Raw genomic sequence first — 20188 nt, forward strand, 5'->3', positions numbered from 1 at the left:
AATAGTTAATCAAAAACAGTTTTTCCAAGATTTGAAAGTGTTTTGGATCATTCTTAAGTGTGTGGAATAAGATTGGGTTGTAATTTTGAACTTTAAGCTTTGTAATACCTAGGTGTATTCTATTCCCTTCTTCCTTGATTACTGTATTTCTGTATTTGTGTTGCTAGAAAGTGTTGTGTGTTCTTGAGGGGTTCAAGATCAACACTCTTTGTGTGATTTTCCAAAGGTAGTGTGTTTCTTGAGGGGATCAAGGTCACTTCTTTGGTGTGTGGTGTTTGTAATATGGTTTTAATTGCATAGTGAAATACCCAGTGGTTTCTGGGGACTGGATGTAACTTTTAGTGTAAGAGTGAACCAGTATAAATATATTTGTGTGATTCTCTCTTTCCATGACCTCACATATATATGTTTTAAGTTGTTTTTATTAACTGTTGTTAAAAACAACTGGTTGAATCGCAAAAACAACCGGTTTGATTTTCTGGAAATCAACTAAAACAATTTTGTGTTTTGCTTTCCTTAGTTTATTTCTCTGTGATTCTTCATTGACTTTTATTATACCTTCAAAGTTTGCGAAAATCATTCTTAAACAATTCACCCCCCTCTTGTTTAAGGCCATATATTCTAACATCCTTTTCCTCCCCAAAAACGATACCAATGTTCTAACTTTAAGTTTGCTAAGATAGCATTGTTATGGTCAATCACCATATCTGAGATATTATCCATTGTGAAAATTGATGCTTCCGTCACAATTTTGCCTTAAGAGATTCTATAATGTTTCAAAAGAGGAAGAAGTTTATAAACAACCATTGGTCTCGACTCCTACGTGATGTGAAACTTGTGGATGTACCAAAATAATTTCTAAGGAAGCTTGCATCATAGGTTTATGAAGAAGTTTCTGAAGTCTATTATTTGTATGAGAACATTTAAGGGATCAAAAACACTTTGTCAATTGTGAAAGGTGAGATTTTTTATGTTAAGGAGAAGTAGAACCATGAGTTATGTGAATGACTAATGCAAATAAAAAATGTATGCTTGGATGTTATTAAGAGCCAGAGATCTTGAGAAAACAAGTTGTCAAAGCTTAAGGAAGCATCAAGATAAAGCTAGGCCACTTTTTTCTTAATCTAATTTCCTTATTTTTTTGTCACAAGATTTCTCATCAAATAAAATATATTCCACATAAATTGGATAAGAAAACAAACACTACAAGACAATTTGTTATTACCTACTACAAAAATCATAGGTAATACAAGAAATTCATTCGTAAAACATAATTTACCTATGGTAAAAAATTCGTTGGTAAATTGTTTGTAGGTAATTGTTACCTACATATTTTCAAAATTTGTCGATAAATTCATATGTTGGTAGTTAACGTCCATATGTAATTACGTATGGATAACTTCACATATAATTATGTATAGATAAATCTATTTGTAATTATGTATGAATAGATCCTTACATAATTACTATGGATAGTATGTACGTATTTATCTTCGAAATCATCCATACGTAATTTTTTTGATGTTTTCATGTATTAGTCTTTTTCTACAAGACATATATACAATCATGGACATTAGTTCTTTAATCTCTCCTACTCAACAGGATTTAAGGGAGTGCATTGTGAGACACCAAAAGAAGAAAACTCATATAATGTTTGAGAAAATCTACTTTCAAAATTTTCTTATTGAAATAAGACATGTATGTTATAAAATAGTAAATAATTTACATGTATAATAATAAACTTGAAAGAAACTAATGTGTGTCCGCCTTGATCTATTATCGACGAAATCCCCATTACAATTTTGTATTTGTATTTGTTGAAATACTTCATCATTATGGATCGGGCAATCAACCTTCTTTGTTCAAACAAAAATTTTATAAAGTGAGAAATTAGTATTACATCATAAATGAATGTGAAAGTATATTAAAGAAGTCATATAAAATGAATGGTGTGTTCATCCAACCTGATAGATCCTCCCGTGTGCAAACTCCCACCCTTTTTGGGTGCACGATTTTTCTTAGTTGTATCATATTTTGATTGATATAAAGACATGTTTCACTTTTTCAACAGATTATTTCAAACATTATTTCCAATTCATTTAGGCTTCTTATCTTCTTTTCAAACTTCTTTAAACATCTCTAAAAGTCTATAAGATGTCCTAGAGTGAAATTTTTTCCTTAATTATGTTTTTATCCTAAACCTTGATGACATCTTCTTTGTAAGACATAATGAAGAAGTTGCCATATATAATTCTCCATCTAAGCAAATGTTGTTCAAATAGACTAAGTATATTTAAAAAATAAAAATAACTAAAACAAAATTAATGCTGAAAACAACAACCATTGTAGCATTGTATGTTATCACAAAGAGAAGCAAAACCACATTAAAAAAGTCTATTATTATTTTGTAGATTATTCACATTATCCAAATTATCAAAACAATAAAATGATCATTAGACAATAAAACAAACAACTTCACTTAAATTTTAGTAAAATATAAGGCACATGTCTCCAATATTTCAAGAGTTAGATTCAATTAACTATATATATTTAGATGTGATATTATATATAATATATCTTGGTCTTAAATTATAAAAAAATATTAGGTGGTGTAGATTATTATGACCCAACTAATTTTTATATGACACATAATATATTATTATTATTATTATATGATCATAAATTAAAAATTAAATATGGGATAGAACAATGTCATAGTTTTCTTTGAAGTTATAGTATATAATTGTAATTATAAAGGAAAATATAATAATTTGAAAAATGCGATGATATGTCTAAACCCCTTTTGAACTTCTAAGTAATTTTCGTTTAATAAATTTGACCTGTGGTGATTCCTCTTATATGCAATTCAATGACATATAGGAAGTAATGTTAGGCAATATAAAATGAAAGTTCGCGTGTGGGAGGCAAGTTCATTTCGAAAATGGATAGGGTGATTCTCACTCCATCCAATCAATTTGAATTTGCACCCAATCTTTGCGAAAATATGAAAATACCCTTAATGAAATTTGCGATAATATAAAAATATCCTTAATGAAATTGAAAGAGGTTAAGGGAGAGATCTGTACCCAATCACAACACCCATTCGTTTTCGCATAGCAGTCGCCACGACCACCGCCACCTTCGTGCTCGCGCAGCAGCCACACCGCCACTGCCACCTTTGTTTTCGCACTGAACGCAACGGGCAGCGTCGTCTTGCCATTCTTTCGTTCACATTTCTCCTCTAAGGCAGTTGTATCCATTGAGAATGTTGAAAAAAAAATTCACTTAGCTTCTGGATATAGAAATCCATAAGTCAAAAAATATATTTTCGCATGCCCACATCTGGAACACAATTAACAATTCCAGATATGTACATCCGAAATTCAAAACCCAATTCCAGATATATACATCCAGAATACAAAAACCAATTTCGAAAAATGATATCCATAATGCATTTCTCTACTACGGACATAGGCATCCGGGAGCTTCAACTACAAATGTTATTTACTTATGGATGTTTATATCCGGAGTGTTTAACAAAGACAAGGGCATAATGAGATTTTAAAAAATTTGTTGGGTGTAGGAAACAATTGATTGGGTGCAGGAAGTAATTTCCAAATGGAAACTCAAACTGCAAAATGAGCAATGATAGAGAGAGGAAAAATGAAGACTCTTTCTTCCTACACCTCCATAGCTTCTTCTGCCACCCCCATACTAAATGTAAAAATACCATTTTCTCCTTTTTTGTGCCACCTCCATATATAATCCGGAAGCTGTTTTTGAATCCAGAAGTGTTCTTGAGATTTATAAAATCCAGAACTCTTTTTTGCATTTGAAATAAGCCTATGAATTATGTAATCCGGATATATTCTGGATTACATAATCTGGAAGTCAATCTCATATTTAGAAAAGACTTCTGGATTATATAATCCGGAAGCTAATCACTCCTCTGAAAAAAGGCTTCCGGATTACATAATTCGGAAGCTAATTTTACGTATAGAAAAGACTTCTGGATTATGTAATCCGGAAGCTAATCACAGAAGGCTTCCGGATTACATAATCCAGAAGCTAATTCTGGATCTAGAAAAAGACTTCCGGATTATGTAATCCAGAATATTAATAAAGGGTATTTTTGAAATATAAAAAATATATGGGGGTGGCACAAGAAGGTATGGAGGTGCAGGAAGAAGCAGCCAAAAATGAAATTAAGTCATTGTTTACTGGATCTGTACGTTAGATTCACCATGGATCCAATTCTCTATACATACAAATAATTCTATTAGTTGTTTAATATACTATTTTATAAAATTCGTATATAATATAAGAATGTAAATAACAGTTTCTAAATGTTATTGACTACGCAACATAAACATAGAAATGCAATAGCAGTTAAGAACTATAACCCAAAAAGTCCGTGCTGACCCATCCTGTTTGGTCAATACGTAACCCAAAAAGTCCTTGCTTCCACCTCATTACAAAATAATAAATAAGTCAAAGGAGTGTTCTCAAATTTTAGACTAGAAAAAAACCTCAATATTAAGAAAATTCAAACACGTCATCACAAAATCCTAAAAAAAATCTGTATAGCTATATAAAGTTCCTAATTGTTATTGATTATCCAACATAAACACTTTAATGCAATAACTAAAAACTATAGTCCAAAAAGTCCTTGCTTCCGCTCCTCTTCCAAGTCATTTTGTCAAAAATCCATTCTATTTGGTCAATACGTGTTCGCTGTACATTTCCTTTGCTCCTCTTCCAAATCATATCCTACTTCCATCAATTAACTGTATTAACACCATTTTCCTATAAATTAATAAAATACAAATTTACTTATTAAAATAAAAAATAACAATTTTTAAGGTTACCATATCACCTACTTTATTTTTATTGCTAACATCTGAAATATAAAATAATCGTAGTCTAATACTTATAGAAATTAAAATAATATTTGTATAATTTCAAGCACTAAATTAAATGTGGAAGTATATTACTTAAGGATTTAATTAAGTTTTAAATATATTATAAATTTAAGTATTTTTAATTAAATTTGTTGTTTTATATTTAAAATTTCTTTTATTTTTATTGAATTACGGGATGACATAACCTTATCTATATATTTTAGTCTCCAGTTTGTGGCCATTCATCAATTTGATTATTCCCTTAACTCAGCAAAGTCAAAAGTATTTGATTTGAATAAAAAAAAATTAATCAAGCTTTCAAGAAGTAAGAAAACAAATCTACCACACATTTTGTTCGTTTACTTTGTCCCTCACTTATGAAAAATTATACTTGCTTGTTTGTTGCCGGTTCAAAACGGTACACACTTCCAACTCTGTTTCTTCTCTTTCGTGAAGAACATGGCCGAATATTTTGTCTTTGATATTGCTGAATCACTGCTAAGGAAGCTTGCTTCTTTTGTTTGTGAAGAAGCTTCTCGTGTTTATGATGTGTATGAGGATATCATAGGGATCAAAGATACTTTGTCAATTGTGAAAGGTGTGCTTTTGGATGCTGAGCATAAGAAGGAGCAGAGGCATGGGCTGCGTGAATGGCTCAGGCAGATTCAAAACGTATGCCTAGATGCTGAAGATGTGTTGGATGGACTTGAGTGCCAAAATCTGAGAAAACAAGTTCTCAAAGCTTCAGGCAGCACAAGGATGAAGGTAGACCACTTATTTTCTTCATCTAATTCTCTTGTTTTTCGTTTTAGGATGGCTCATCAAATCAAACATGTTAGGCGTAGATTTGATAAGATAGCAGCTGATGGAAACAAGTTTGGTCTTGAGAGGATTGAGGTTGATCACAGACTTGTGCAAAGGAGAGATATGAGTTATTCCCATGTTGATGCTTCAGGGGTGATTGGAAGGGAGAGTGATAGAGAAGAAATTATTAAGCTTTTGATGCAACCTCACCCTCATGGTGATGGTTATGGAGATCAAAGTGTTTGTGTTGTTCCCATAGTGGGTATTGGTGGGTTGGGGAAGACCACACTTGCGAAGTTGGTTTTCAATGATAAGAGAATAGATGATCTTTTCCCGTTGAAGATGTGGGTGTGTATCTCTGATGACTTTGACATAAGACAGATAATTATTAAAATCATCAACTCTGCTTCAGCTTCGGCTCCAAGTATTGCTCTTGCTCACCAAGAAAACATTAACAGGTTAGATATTGAGCAGCTACAAAGTCGTCTTAGACTAAAGCTTTCTGGTCAGAAGTATTTACTCGTGTTGGATGATATATGGAATGATGATCGTGCGAAATGGATAGAGTTGAAAGATTTAATAAAAGTTGGTGCGGTGGGAAGCAAAATTGTAGTGACAACACGAAGTAACTCAATTGCTTCAATGGTGGGCACTGTTCCATCGTATGTTTTAGAAGGTCTTTCCATGGAGAATTGTTTTTCTCTGTTTGTCAAATGGGCATTTAAGGAAGGCGAAGGAAAAAACTATCCATATCTATTGGAGATTGGGAAAGAAATTGTGAAAAAATGTAGAGGGGTTCCACTGGCAGTACGAAGTTTAGGAAGTTCTCTGTTCCTAATTGTAGATTTAGAGAGGTGGGAATTTGTGAGATACCATGAAATATGGAAGATAAAACAAAACAAAGATGACATTTTACCTGCTCTTAAGTTGAGCTATGACCAAATGCCTTCCTATTTAAGGCACATTTTTGCTTTCTTTTCTCTTTATCCTAAAGATTATGGCTTTTCTAGTGCTGAAATTGTTATTCTTTGGGAGTCACTTGGATTACTTCAATCTCCAGTTGGAAATCGAAAGCTTGAGAATATTGCAAGGCAATATATTGATGAGTTACAAGCAAGATCATTGCTTGAGGATTTTGAGGACTTTGGTCACTATTACTATTTCAAAGTACATGATTTGGTACATGATCTTGCTCTGTATGTTGCCAAAGAGGAGCTTCTAATGGTAAACTCCCTTACTCGCTATATACCTGAGCAAATAAGGCATTTTTCAGTTGTTGACAATGATTCACTTAACCATGTTTTGTTCCCTAAATCCAGCAGTGTGAGAACTATATTATTTCCCCTAAAGGGAACCGGTATCGACAGTGAAACTCTTCTGCATACTTGGATAACAAGATACAAATACTTACGCTATTTAGATTTAAGTGATTCCTCTTTTGAGACACTGCCTAATTCAGTTGCTAAATTGGAGCATCTACGAACTCTCTTTTTAAATAACTGCAAAATAAAAAGATTTCCTCATTCTCTATGCAAACTCCATAATTTGAAATTTTTGTCTTTCAGAGGATGCATGGAGCTTGAAACATTGCCTAAAAGATTAGGGATGTTAGTCAGCCTTCGGAAATTGTATATAACCACAAAACAATCTGTTCTGCCTGAGGATGAATTTGCAAGCTTGAGAAATCTTCATACTTTGAGTTTTGAATATTGTGCCAACTTGAAGTTTTTGTTCAGAAGGGAACAACTCACTTTCCTTGAAGTTTTGATCGTTCAATCATGTGGGAGCCTACAGTTATTACCTCTTCATAATCTCCCTAAACTGGAGGTTCTGTTTGTATCAAGGTGTGAGATGCTAAATTTGAACTGTGAAATCCCAATCCACAGATTGAGGATGAAATTCCTGCATCTTGAGCATTGTCCGAAGCTGCATACATTGCCTCAATGGATTCAAGAATCAGTAGACACTTTGCGGACATTATTGATTTTGAATTGTGACACTCTTAAGATGTTTCCTAAGTGGCTCACAACGATGACTCGTCTTAAGATGCTCCATATTATTAACTGTCCTAAACTGTTGTGTCTCCCTAGTGAAATGCAAGGCCTCACTGCCCTTGATGATTTGACTATAGAGGGTTGTCCTGAATTGTGTCGAAAATGTGAGCCACAAAATGGTGAGTACTGGTCTTTCATCGCTCATATCAAACGCGTTTCCATTGGAGAAACAAGAAAAGGGAAACTCCTTTTTCGAATGCTGCAGCAGATGCGGTTAAGATTGCGCGATCAGTAACACTGAAATGTTGCATAAAAAACTATGCTGTGGCTGAATTTTCCATTTAACAACAAAAAATTGTATTGGGCAAGAGCAATTAACAAACTGTTAGGCACTTGTAAAGCCATTGCTAGTAAGTATTTTCACTTTTAACCTTTTTTTCTTTTGAATACTCAACTGTTAATATGAGAAAAGTTTGCATCTTCATGTCAAGGAGATGATTTGACAGTTACTTCTATCGTCTCCGATTACATTGAAACGCATCTCTATTTTTGAAGTACATAGTTTTTATTTGGGTTACATGAAGAACAATTGTAATTATTTTTTTATAATTCATCCATTTTAGTTCTACTATCTATCATTTTTTGAATTAGCATTAGTTTTCTTAGATAACCAATGAGTGTCATATATTCTATTTGGTAATTTCATATGTCTAAATATGTTTCGCAATGAGAGAAGAATGAAGTCATCACAATGCAGGTCTTAGTTTATGTTTCCTTAACGTAAATCATACAGATATCTTACTATCCACCATTTCCATGAATGTAAGTATAAACCACCTTGCTAAACCTTGACCACAACCTTGAGGATGACGGGGATGAACCAACTAATAATGAAACTTGGGGACGAACCTGATCGTGATTAGGTGCATAAAGCTTAAGCTCAACTTAAAGACTGTTAGATATTTTCAGTTTTGTTATGACCTGTTCTACAACATTAGTTAGTATTTGATTTAAGTTGTTATGCTTTATTTTTAGAGTTAGTTTCGTATTCATCTATTTGTTCTATTTTTTGTTGAGCCTATTTAATTTTTTTTTCCTCAAAATAAATATACAATATTCCTCCCAAACAGTTTCTCTTTTATTTTTCATTCCTGTTGTTCATATAAGAGTGATATTCAAGCTGTGATTCTGTGAACAATAAATTATTAAACAAAACAAAATGTCCTCCGATAATTTTGTACAACCAGTGATTCCGCGCTTTGATGTTACATGATCATCAAAGTATGTTAATGGAAAATTTTCTGAGATCCCATCATGATCAGTACCGGCAAGTAGATTTTCTGGGAATACCAGATTTGGCTGAGGGCACAACAACAACAGATTCACAGAAAATAGAAGTTGAACTGTTGAAATTGAAGGATCTTAAGGCAAATAATTATCTTTTTCCAAGCAATTGTTCATACAATCTTGCAAAGACACATCAAAGGAATTTTGGGATTCGATGAAAAATAAATTCCAAGGATCAGCTAGCAAAGCGACAACAACTTCAAGCACTTTTGCTCAGAATTTGAAATGCATCAGATGAAATTTGGTGAGTGAGTTTCTAACTTCTTCTCAAGAACGATGACCATCATCAGCAATATGAACATTTTGGGAAAAATTAGAAGATGTGGTTGTAGTTGAACAAAATAATGTCCTAATTGATACCAAAATTTAAATGTGGTTTGTTCCATTGAGGAGTAAAACAATATTGATCTTTTATCCCTTGATTAATGGCAAGGTTCATTATTAGTTCATGAGAGAAAGTTGCAGCAGCAAGACAATGTAGAGTTAGCTTTAAAAGTCCCATCAGATCATTCGAGGAAAGAAGATGGAGGATGTGGATCAAACAACATCAATAAAGATCGACGTAGAGGATATGGTAGAGGTCGAGAATGAAGAAACTATGCTTATCAACTGCTGGTGTTGACCCTCTCAGGTGGGAAGTACGGGCCAGTCTCGTAACAATAAGGGAGTCTCTAGTAGACTTAGGCAGGGTATTATGGGACTGCAATAGAGGTCATGCAATCAAGGAGCAGCTACAAGGTGTTGTACTGTGGCAATAAAAGAAGTGTTATAGGGGAGGATGGAGTGCGGAACAAGGCATCTAGCAAGGAACGAGTGTCAAACCTTTGTATTGAGCATGGTGGTTGGATGCTGAGGAGTTTGGTGTGCAGATGCTGTTATGTGCAACACTCTGTTGTTTGGTATGCTGGAATTGGATATGGGGATGTGCTTATTTCACTTCATTCAGTTTTGAAGCCACTATTTTTGGGCTTTTCTGATTGACCTAAGGCATGTGCTGGTTTCTAGTAGCCTGCAAGTTGTTTTACTGCATCAATGGTTGTGTGAGTCTAATAGGTGCTCTATGGTGATCAAGAACCAAAAGCTTCTGTTGTATGGAATTCTTGACTTTTGTATACGGGTTGGGATACCCCTGAAGTGTCCCATTTTAATTTTATTTATTCTTTGCTGATAAAAAAAAAAACTGCTGGTGTCAAGGGAATAAAACCGAGCAAGATATTTGTGAACAAAAAATATATATTTTATTTCACTGCTATTTTTCAAATAAGAATACAATCTCTCTAAATAGTCTTACCATAGACTTCTCAAATTCTACCTTCTCTCTCATAAAACCTATACTATAATTTACATTTAAATCATAGTATAAATGACATTCAAAACTAGAATTAAAGATAATAATTATTGGCTATTCAGATGCTAAAATAAAACTGGCGGAAGGCTTTGAGTTTAATGCTAACAAATTCCCCCTTAAACTCAAACCTTTCATATTATTCATTCAAATTGTTGCTTTTCTGATTGTCATACCTCACACTGCCTCCAATATTTGTCTTCACTATATCAATCCGTGCAGAATTTTGAATTGAATTACTTTTAATTTTCCAAACAAAATCTTCTCCACCTTCACCCTTTGAATTAAAAGGATTTAAGAAAGACTTTGACTTCAATGAGCTTCGAAGATAATGATTATACCATATTTCCCTTTCAGATGATGTCTCAACACCATTCCATTTATGGTCTTCTCCTAAATCAAAACCATTATTTTCAAGTAAAACACATGAACCAAAAGGGGCTTTTAATTTGAATTGTAATTCATTCACCTTTTCTTTTTGTGCCAAAAGCAACAAATGGAGTTCTTCAACTTGATTGACTCTACTTTCCTTGTCTTTCTCCATATCAACATATTTTTCTTCCAATTTTGTAAACCTTTTTTCCAGGTTATCAAATTTTGCTTCAACACTCTCCAATAATTTTCCCATACTGAGAATATTTTTTCTTCAAGTCAGGTACATAAATTTATGTGACACTTTCTTTGGACTTAAAGGCCATGTGCTCCTCCTCCATTGGATTGAGAGCAAAACTTTTTCCCTTCATTTCAACTTTAAACAAATCTCTGTCATCAACATCTTTGATTAAGCAACGTTTATTTTCAAACATCACTTTATAGCCTTTTTCCAACAATTGACCAACACTCAAAATATTTTGATCAATCTCTGGCACAAAAAGAACATTTGTGATGATTTTTATACCTTTATAGCTTGTGATAGCTATTGTGCCTTTTCCTTTTACTGCAAGGTGTTCATCATTTCCAATCCTCACCCTTTTAATTTCAGTAGTTTTCAATTCCTTGAAGAGTTCCTTGTCATGTGTCATGTGGTTGGTGCAGCCACTGTCAATTAGCCAAGATGCACTTGAAATATTGCAGCAAAAACCAGTTGCAACGAAAAGTACATCCTCCTCCTCATTTGCAATTTGAGCATCTACATCTTGTTGCTCACTTTGGTTTCTACAAATGATTGCTTTATGCCCAAGTTGATTGCACTTGTTGCACTTAGCATCAGGTCTTCTTCAACACTTAAACGGTGGATGACCTAACTTGTTGCAATGCTTACAAGGAGGATAAGTTCTACCTTTGTTTCTCCAGCCACCTTCATGTTTGACTAGTAAGGCTCCTTCTACTGCTTCATCTTGTCTCGTGGCTCTCCTTTGTTTTTGTGCTTGTAAAGCATTTAAGAGCTCTGCAAGAGAAATCTTTGATAGGTCCTTTGTGTTCTCCAGGGTTGTTATGGTGGCTTTAAACCTCTCTGGAACTGTTACAAGCAGTTTTTCCACAATTCTTGAATCTTTAAACACAAATCCAAGCAACCTCACTTTGTTGGCAATGCTTAGAAGTCTGTCCGAGTACTCTTTTACGGATTCTGACTCCTTCATTCTCTGCAATTCAAACTCTCTGATTAGATTCAGGGTTTGCATTCCACGAATCCTCTCATCGCCTTCATATTCTGCCTTGAGGTAATCCCAAATTTCTTTTGCTGACTTCAAGGACATTATCCTTGTGAATACCATAGGAGATACAGCTGCAAATAGACATGCTTTTGCCTTTGATTTCTTCATCTTTTATTTCTTGTGTGATTTTATTTGTGCCACTGTAGGGTTTTCTGGAAGGGACTGAATTTCATAGTCCTCTTCTACAGCTTCCCATAAATCCAATGTTTCTAGGTAGGTCTCCATACGAACAACCCACATTTGATAATTGTCTCCATCAAAGACAGGTGGTGCCATTGCTGAAAAATTTGATCCTCCTTCCATTGGTGCACTCTACTAACCTCACAGATCCCTCAAGAAAATAGCTCTGATACCAATGGTTGGTGTTGAGGGAATAAAACAGAGCAAGATATTTGTGAACAAAAAATATATATTTTATTTCACTGCTATTTTTCAAATAAGAATACAATCTCTTTAAATAGTCTTACAATAGACTTCTCAAATTCTACCTTCTCTCTCATAAAACCTATACTATAATTTACATTTAAATCATAGTATAAATGACATTCAAAACTAGAATTAAAGATAATAATTATTGGCTATTCAGATGCTAAAATAAAACTGATGACGGCTGAAGGCTTTGAGTTTAATGCTAACATCAACAAATCAACATCAATGAAACCAATCTTAGAAAAAAGGAAGGGGATGAGGTGGTTATCAAGAGAAGTTAGCAGACAAGACAAGTGTTGAATGCTATCAGTGTCACAAGTATGGTCACTACAAATTAGAATGCCGATCAAATTTGCCAAATGCACACAAAGCATCCAATTTTGTAGAAAAGGAGGAAGAGCAAGTTGGAGAAATCTCATTGCTGATGGTTTGTCATGTAAGGGAGTCAACCAGCGAACTTATGGTATTAATGTTGAATCTTAACAACTTTGATACCAATTATGGGATTAAACATTTATCATTACACTAAAAGATATATAGTTTATATTTAGGATGAAATCTTCTAGTTAAGAAGAGTGCAGCAGTCCAAACATTACGTATGGGACAATTGATGTACCTGCAACAATTTAGACGTGAGTGCAGCAATAATATGAGTGTCAATTTAGCTCATTTCATCCATTTCCACCTAAGTTCAATGGCTGCAGCATCTTCTTCAAGAGGTCCACACAATCTGATAATCTTGGTGCTATCTACTCGAATTCAAATAATGTATTTAACTCTAGGATGAAATATCTAGAAATAGACTGTCCATTTTTCCGAGACCATGCATCCAACAAAGAGCTTTGGGTGCTGTACATTGCATCTAATCTTCAACTTGCACACTTTCTAAAGCTCTTTCTGCAGCAAAATTTTCTCTTCTAAAGTCTAAGATTGGTGTAGCCCGTTCAACCACCAACTTGCGTGTTCCAATTGCTGCTATCAAAATATAACTGATCATGTCTTTCTATCGTTAGCTTTTTTGAATTTGTAAATTGCTTTCAATCCTGTCCTGTTATCAAATTTGTAAATCAAACTTACTCTTATCCGTTGTTTTTAGCTCTATCTCTCGTGTGCAGCAATTCAATCAACAAAACAATCATTTCCACTTCATTGTTTCACTGTAAACTTAATGTTATTTTTTCTTTAATATACCAATAATTAATTTTATAAAGAATCATTTTATTTAGATAACTTACGTAAGTTTTGAATCCCCAATTCTAATTAGTATAGTACATATGTTCAATCCAACTATAAATTTTGGTATAATAGTAACAATTTACATTAGAGCTAATGTCACAAATTAATTTAATTCTCAGTTGTACAATTAATAATTAGGGATGGTGGAGAGTTACATCAACTATCTTATAACATAGTTGAACTAAGTCAAGTTACATTCGAATAGTTAAATTTCTAGAACAACCCATTGACATTTTATATTTTGTTTTAATATTCTTGTTATTGTGAAATAAACATAGAAGAATTGAAAAATTTAGGAAAATGATGCTAATTGCATTTAGTAAAACAAGATCTCTATCAATGACAAATAATTGAGGACAAACATTCACTCTCAGAAACAACCTTCAAATTCTTTCACGAGCTCAAAAAAAAGTTGTTTTCTTGTATTACCCGATAACACAAAAGCCACAAATAAAGTCAATAATATACATGTGTTGGTTTTGCATTAACAAAATGTTATATGTATTAAGTAACTTCACTGCATGAGTCCAAACACTACAAGAAAAAAACATTTTAGTTGCCAACAGAAAGTGGGGGCTATAAAAAAGGGCTATAAAAAAAGCCACTAGTAAGGGTGAAGTTTACTAATGTTGAACACAAAAATAAATGTCAAATATTGTGTCCATAATGGATACCTTTAACTCACACTACAAATTATTAAAATAATAATAATAAATAAACGTCTAGAATGAGGACACAAAATAGATGCAATGAAAAAATTAAGTGACAAAATAATATTGAGTTTAGAAAGTGGACACAAAGTGGATGCAAGTTAAAAATTATTAAAATAATAATAATAAGTTAGCGTTTAGAATGTGGACACAAAGTAAAATGCAATAAAAAAATAAGTTGCAGAATGATACTGCGTCGAGAATGGAAACACAAAGATGCAAGTTAATATTTTATTAAATTTAGTGCAGGTTTAGGTGACACTAAGTTTAATTATTGTTGGAGATCACACATCAACTAGATATGAGGACATTTCATAGTATATAAGTGTGTGCAAACCTCAGCTTTTATGAAGTTGAGTTAGGCTTAAAGTCTACTTCTTAATATGATATCACAGTCATTTCGAGTCTATCCTAGCATTGTTTGTTGGGCTTATCAGACCACCTTCTATCGGTCTCACGCAAGAGTTGGTAGCCTCGACGTGAGGGACTATTTCATAGTATATAAGTGGGTGCAAAAACTTAAATTCCACTTCTTAATAATTATTTAACTTTATAGTCATTTTAGTGTCTCCAAAATCTATGTTATAGTTAAATAATATATTTTTATTTATGTAGGCTTAGCCAACACTACCTAATAAATTTGTGTCCCATTGGAAGTCGTCTCTAATGCATAGCCACCAAAAGATTAACTTCCATTTCTATTGGGACGCTAAACTCACACTAGCCCCATGTAGCGTCTCTTTTTTGCTCTTTGCGTTGCTCTTTTGGGGACTCTACGATTATTATTTCTTGTAGTGAGAAAACAGTTATCATAACTCTAGAAGTGTTATCAAACTCATTTTAGTAAATATACATGTCACACTCTAGCAACATCAATCATTGTTGCATATCAGTTCTTAATCTTCTTACCTCACATTCATGTGTAATGATTATGTGCATTACTTACTAGATAATCGTATGTAATGATTGAATGTATTACCTATGACTATAATTGGTATGTAATTTTAGGATAATATTCGTATGTAATGTTGAGTTTACCTACGGATTTGTATCTATATATAGTAATCCCTACACTAGAAGAAAATCATTAAATAGTAACAAAATTTAGAGACAAAAAATAATTAGTCACTAACTAAATTAAATACTAATTTAGAGACTAAAAGGTTATTCATATTTAAAGTGATTTCTATTATTAATAAATTTTCTTAAAATGGTTTCTAGATTGGTATCTAAATTAGCTACTTAAGTTTTAGTTACTAATATTTTAGATTCTAAATTAGCATCTAAATGACTAGTACAGACTAATTTAGAATATAAAGTACTAAGTAGTTAAAACATTAGTAGTTAATGGATAGATACTGGCCCAAGTCCACATCGTCATGGTTTTTGGGAATATTATTATAACCCCCACATAATTATGTTAGTGTAATAATATTAATTTAGATAAATATATTACGTGAATCAATCTTATTAATGCACAATTAACATAATTTTAAAGCACAATATCCAGATCTATTTGAATACTCTGATTTACTTGCACAATGTACCTAATTATATTATATAAACGTTTTAATATCTCTTATTATATTACATAAATACTCTAATTATATTAGAGGAATACTCAAAACTTTAAAATCTGGAGAAACCAGTGTCAAAGATCCAAGCCCTTGATTATAAATAGATGACCACTCATAGGAAGTAATCTCAACTCGAATTTTATCACTATACTTACTATATACTCATAATTTGATATTCTTATTGACCTGACCGTCAAAGTGTTTATTTTTTTGCAGGTGGAGCCCCCCTCATTACTTGGAAGCTGAATCATTAAAGCTTGAAAGAAGACTATTCGAAACTCACCCGGATTTGAACTGACCTCATCCCGACAAATATCAATTTATAAACCATTTTATAATTTTTTTATTAATAATAACAACTACTTTAGATACCGATAATTTCTTTAGTTTATAAAATGATATCTAATTTAGTCAAATAATAATTAATTATTATGGTATTTAAAATTAGTTTTTATTTAATGATTTTCTTGTACTACTATCTAAATATGAATTTTTTTAGTGGGAAAATTTGTCAAAGAGAAACATGAATTTCAATTAAAAAGATGAATTACATTCTATAACATCTAATCCGAAAGTAAAAAAATAAACTTTTGAATTACATGTTTCATGAGCCAAGAAATAAATTTCTGATTTGCTAAATCCAAAATTCGTAATTATACTTTTGGATTGGTTTTCCGAGAACACCTTACAAATTCCTAAATCTAGAAGTTGAAAAGTAGAATTTGAGACTGCATAATCATGATTTTTCTAATGAGGTGTTTTTCCCAAATTGTGTAATGTGGAACTTTAATCTTTTCTAATTATGGAATGTACTATTTGATCTTTCAAATTATACAATTTATAACTACATACTATTATGAGTTGCTCAAAGCTTTCAAGTTACACAATATTCTAGAAAAAAGAATAAAAAACTAGTGTGAACACCTCTAGTGTTGCTCAAATGCTATGAATAAAACGTAAAACATACCCAACACAACTAAGTAACTTCAACACCTTCAAGGCCTTCACCTCCAACAATAATTTTTTCCAAATCCAGTGACTAAAGCAAGAGCTAACAAGGGCATCAATGGAAGTTGAATGTGGTCATAGATAGAAAGGCTAAAAAAGACATTTAAAAAAAATAAGGGATGGAAACAAAAGCCCTTAAGTAGAGATGGTCCAAAATGTTTTTAGATCACATAATTCAATACTTACACTAGTATTATAGGCATACCGAGGTTAAAAGAACATTCAATCACTAAAAATTGACTTTGGTTGGTCAATGTCAACTGCTTGACTTGTCAAGATTTTGTATGAGCATAGAGGGACAATCAGCACCAACCAACTTTTACCCCCAAATCCTTTCTGCTATCCCAAAAACATGGCCGATTATTTTGCCTTCGATATTGTTAACTCACTGCTAGGGAAGCTTGCTTCGTATGCTTATGAAGAAGCTTCTCAAGCGTACGGTTTGTATGAGGATGTGCAAGAGATCAAAGACACTTTGTCAATTGTGAAAGGTGTGTTGTTGGATGCCGAGGAGAAGAAAGAACATAATCAAGGCTTGCGCGAATGGCTCAGGCAGATCCAAAACGTTTGCGCCGATGCTGAAGATGTATTGGATGGATTTGAGTATCAAAGCTCTCGAAAGCAAGTTGTCAAAGCTTCAGGCAGCATCAGGGTGAAGGTAGACCACTTCTTTTCTTCATCTAATCCTCTTGTTTTTCGTCTTAAGATGGCTCATGAAATCAAAGATGTTAGGGAAAGATTGAATAAGATAGCAGCTGATGGGAACAAGTTTGGTCTTGAGAGGATTGAGGTTGACAACAGACTTGTCCAAAGGAGAGAAATGACTTATTCCCATGTTGAAGCTTCTGATGTTGTAGGAAGGGAGAGTGATAAGGAGGAAATTATGAAGCTTTTGATGCAACCTCACCCTCATGGTGATGGTTATGGAGATCAAAGTGTTTGTGTTATTCCCATAGTGGGTATTGGAGGGTTGGGGAAGACCACACTGGCGAAGTTGGTTTTCAATGATAAGAGAATGGATGATCTTTTCCAGTTGAAGATGTGGGTGTGTATCTCTGATGACTTTGACATAAGACAGATAATTATTAAAATCATCAACTCTGCTTCTGCTTCAGCTCCAAGTATTGCTCTTGCTCACCAAGAAAACATCAACAGCTTAGATATTGATCAGCTGCAAAGTTGTCTTAGACACAAGCTTTCTGGAGAGAAGTATTTACTCGTGTTGGATGATATATGGAATGATGATTATGCAAAATGGATAGAGTTGAAAAATTTAATAAAAGTTGGTGCGGTGGGAAGCAAAATCATTGTGACAACTCGAAGTAACTCCATTGCTTCAATGATGGGCACCACTCCTCCATATATTTTAGAAGGCCTTTCTCCACAGAATTGCTTATCCCTGTTTGTGAGATGGGCATTTAAGGATGGTAAAGAGAAGCAACATCCAAACCTAATGGAGATAGGAAAAGAAATTGTGAAAAAATGCTGTGGGGTTCCACTAGCAGTGAGAACCTTGGGAACTTCCCTCTTCTCTACTTCAGATATAGAGAAGTGGGAATTTGTTAGAGATCATGAGATATGGAATTTAAAGCAAAAGAGAGAAGACATCTTACCTGCACTTAAGTTGAGTTATGATCAAATGCCATTCCATTTGAAGCACTGTTTTGCTTACTTTTCCCTTTTTCCCAAAGATTTTCGTTTTATTAATACAGAAATTACTAATCTTTGGGCGTCACTTGGACTACTTCAATCCCCGAATGGAACTCAAAAGGTGGACAAGATTGCAAGACAATATATAGAAGAGCTACATTCAAGATCTTTTCTTCAGGATTTCACTGACTATGGACTCTTCTATTTTTTCAACGTGCACGATTTGGTGCATGATCTTGCACTGTATGTTGCGAAGGAGGAGTTTCTGATGGTAGATTCACGTACGCAAAGTATACCAGAGCAAGTTAGGCACATATCAATTGTTGAAACTGATTCTCTTGACAATACCCTGTTCCCCAAATCCAAAAGTCTGAGAACAATTATTTTTCCCGTTGAAGGAGTGGGTCTTGCGAGAGAAGCTCTTCTGCAGACATGGTTATCAAGGTACAGATACTTACGGATGTTAGATTTAAGTGATTCTTCTTTCGAGACGCTTCCAAATTCAATTTATAAATTGGTGCATCTGCGAGTTCTGGATCTTTCTAACAACCGCCAAATCAAAAGACTTCCTCATTCTATTTGCAAACTCCAGAATTTGCAAGTTTTCTCAGTCAGCGGATGCATGGAGCTTGAAGCATTGCCTAAAGGAATTGGGATGTTGAAGAACCTTCGAGAGCTGAAAATAACCACAAAGCAAGCTTTTATGTCACAGGATGAAGTTGCAAAGTTGAGCAATCTTCAAACCTTGAGTTTTGAATATTGCGTGAACTTGAAGTTTGTGTTGGAAAAGGAACAACTCACTCAGCTAAGTTCCCTTCAGATATTGGTTGTTCGATCCTGCGGGAGCCTAGAGTCCTTACCCTTTTACATTCTGACTAAATTGGAGGCTCTCTTTGTGGCAGATTGTAAGAAGTTAAATTTGGTTTTTGAAGGCGAATTCCAAAGACTGAGGATGAAGTTTCTGCATGTAGAGAATTTTCCGTGGCTAATTAGACTTCCTACATGGATCGAAGGAGCTGCAGATACTTTGCAGACCTTGATTATTCATAATCTGCCAATCCTTGACGTACTTCCTCAGTTTATACCTAGAATGACTCGTCTTAAGAGACTCCACATTTCTGAATGTCCTTCACTTCGCTTTCTTCCCACTCACATGCATCGCCTCACTACCATTGAAGATTTGAGCTTAGATGGAACAACCGTAATTAATATTGTATAACTAATTCTTATTTAATTAGAAATTGGAAATAGATTATTTTTATTGAATTAGAAGAATATTCTTTTGGTTTTTTTTGACTATCATGGAGTTACTTTTTTTGCTTTTGACCAAAATGGGGTCCGTTTAAAAAAAATTATAAATTTAGGCAAGTCATGCCAATTCGGCACGACTTCATATGCACAAATCATCCCAATTAAACACGACTCTGCCCTGTCATACTGAAGTCGTGTCAACGTGGTATGACTTCTGCCACGTCATAATTTTTTTTTTATTGTTTATATTGGGTAGTAAGTTATGTAATGTTAAAAATTAA

The 20188-nt window shown here is 33.6% G+C and overlaps 2 protein-coding genes across 3 annotated transcripts; both read left to right on the plus strand.

Moving 5' to 3' along the window:
• Positions 1-5253: 5253 nt before the first annotated feature.
• Positions 5254-8330, plus strand: LOC137814052 (putative disease resistance protein RGA3). Of its 2 annotated transcripts, XM_068616587.1 has the most exons (2): positions 5254-6929; positions 7271-8330. In XM_068616587.1, the coding sequence occupies exons 1-2, from the start codon at positions 5361-5363 to the stop codon at positions 7286-7288; spliced, it is 1587 nt and encodes a 528-aa protein (XP_068472688.1). In that variant the 5' UTR covers positions 5254-5360; the 3' UTR covers positions 7289-8330. The 2 variants fall into 2 exon arrangements, with proteins under 2 accessions (XP_068472688.1, XP_068472687.1); XM_068616586.1 differs by having other exon boundaries at positions 5256-8330.
• An 8905-nt stretch (positions 8331-17235) lies between these two features.
• Positions 17236-19941, plus strand: LOC137814055 (putative disease resistance protein RGA4). Its single transcript, XM_068616591.1, has one exon. The coding sequence runs from the start codon at positions 17359-17361 to the stop codon at positions 19873-19875; it is 2517 nt and encodes an 838-aa protein (XP_068472692.1). The 5' UTR covers positions 17236-17358; the 3' UTR covers positions 19876-19941.
• The last annotated feature ends 247 nt before the right edge of the window (positions 19942-20188 follow it).

This window comes from Phaseolus vulgaris, chromosome 1, assembly GCF_000499845.2.
Source record: "Phaseolus vulgaris cultivar G19833 chromosome 1, P. vulgaris v2.0, whole genome shotgun sequence".
Taxonomy (NCBI): domain Eukaryota; kingdom Viridiplantae; phylum Streptophyta; class Magnoliopsida; order Fabales; family Fabaceae; genus Phaseolus; species Phaseolus vulgaris.

Coding starts and splice junctions, on each gene's coding strand:
- LOC137814052 (XM_068616586.1), top strand. CDS start 5,361: ATGGCCGAATATTTTGTCTTTGATATTGCTGAATCACTGCTAAGGAAG.
- LOC137814055 (XM_068616591.1), top strand. CDS start 17,359: ATGGCCGATTATTTTGCCTTCGATATTGTTAACTCACTGCTAGGGAAG.